Raw genomic sequence first — 770 nt, forward strand, 5'->3', positions numbered from 1 at the left:
TTCAAAGCAGGCTATGAAATCTTTTTTTCATCTAATTCAAAAGAAGAGAAGAACGCCTATTGTCCACTGAGTGATGCCCATGATAAGTGTCAGCTGGCGTCGTACAGCGTGAGCACATGCGTTGCATTTCAGCAGATGATCTCATTAACTATGTTTGGTCCGGGATCTGTATAGTAATGAGAATGTTAAGCAGATACTAGTAGCCATATCGGTATCGATACCAACTTTACATCAATCAAATGTATATAATAGGTCATTTGGTAGTGTATCTAATATATATCAAATCTTCAGGGTCAATGGGTAGGGTGTTTGCTCAAGGCTCCACTTTGATTCGTTCGTGAAATCATGCGCTTGTCGACTAGATCACGCGTCGATGAGTAATTTCCTTTTTGTGATTCTGAGCATTAACCAGGAGAGTGATTGACGCTATCAATTTTTCGTCGTTAATGCTGATATTGATGTACTTGTGAGTACAAATAATTAAGCCAAAGTGTACAAGTGTTTATGATACAAATATTGTGTAAAGGGACAAACACTGTGTTACTAGCCTTGACTTAAAGAAGTCTTAGTTCGTCTTCAGATAGTATTACTAGCATGAAGTCTCGTGCTCGCTCATTATTAAAATCGTCAGTGTGAATACAAATGGGTTGGTCGACAACCTTTTCTCTTCTGGTCCCCTCAGATATTTATCAGCATCACAACTTTTCTGTATCATTACAACAAAAGCATCTCTTTGACTTTGCTTTCATTGGGAAGCGTACAATTACCAT

The 770-nt window shown here is 38.2% G+C and overlaps 1 protein-coding gene across 1 annotated transcript in view; it reads left to right on the plus strand.

Annotated features, from left to right (window-relative positions):
* PHALS_00826 (Predicted RNA-binding protein) overlaps positions 1-174 on the plus strand; it is a gene marked incomplete at both ends in the record, with an annotated part of 584 nt that extends 410 nt beyond the window's left edge. Inside the window, one exon of the mRNA XM_024730566.1 lies at positions 11-174. Coding sequence (XP_024580831.1) covers positions 11-174 — 164 coding nt within the window. The remainder of the gene's footprint in view (positions 1-10) is intronic.
* Positions 175-770: the final 596 nt, after the last annotated feature.

This window comes from Plasmopara halstedii (assembly GCF_900000015.1).
Source record: "Plasmopara halstedii genome assembly, contig: Scaffold_1211, whole genome shotgun sequence".
NCBI classification, from domain to species: Eukaryota; Oomycota; class Peronosporomycetes; order Peronosporales; family Peronosporaceae; genus Plasmopara; species Plasmopara halstedii.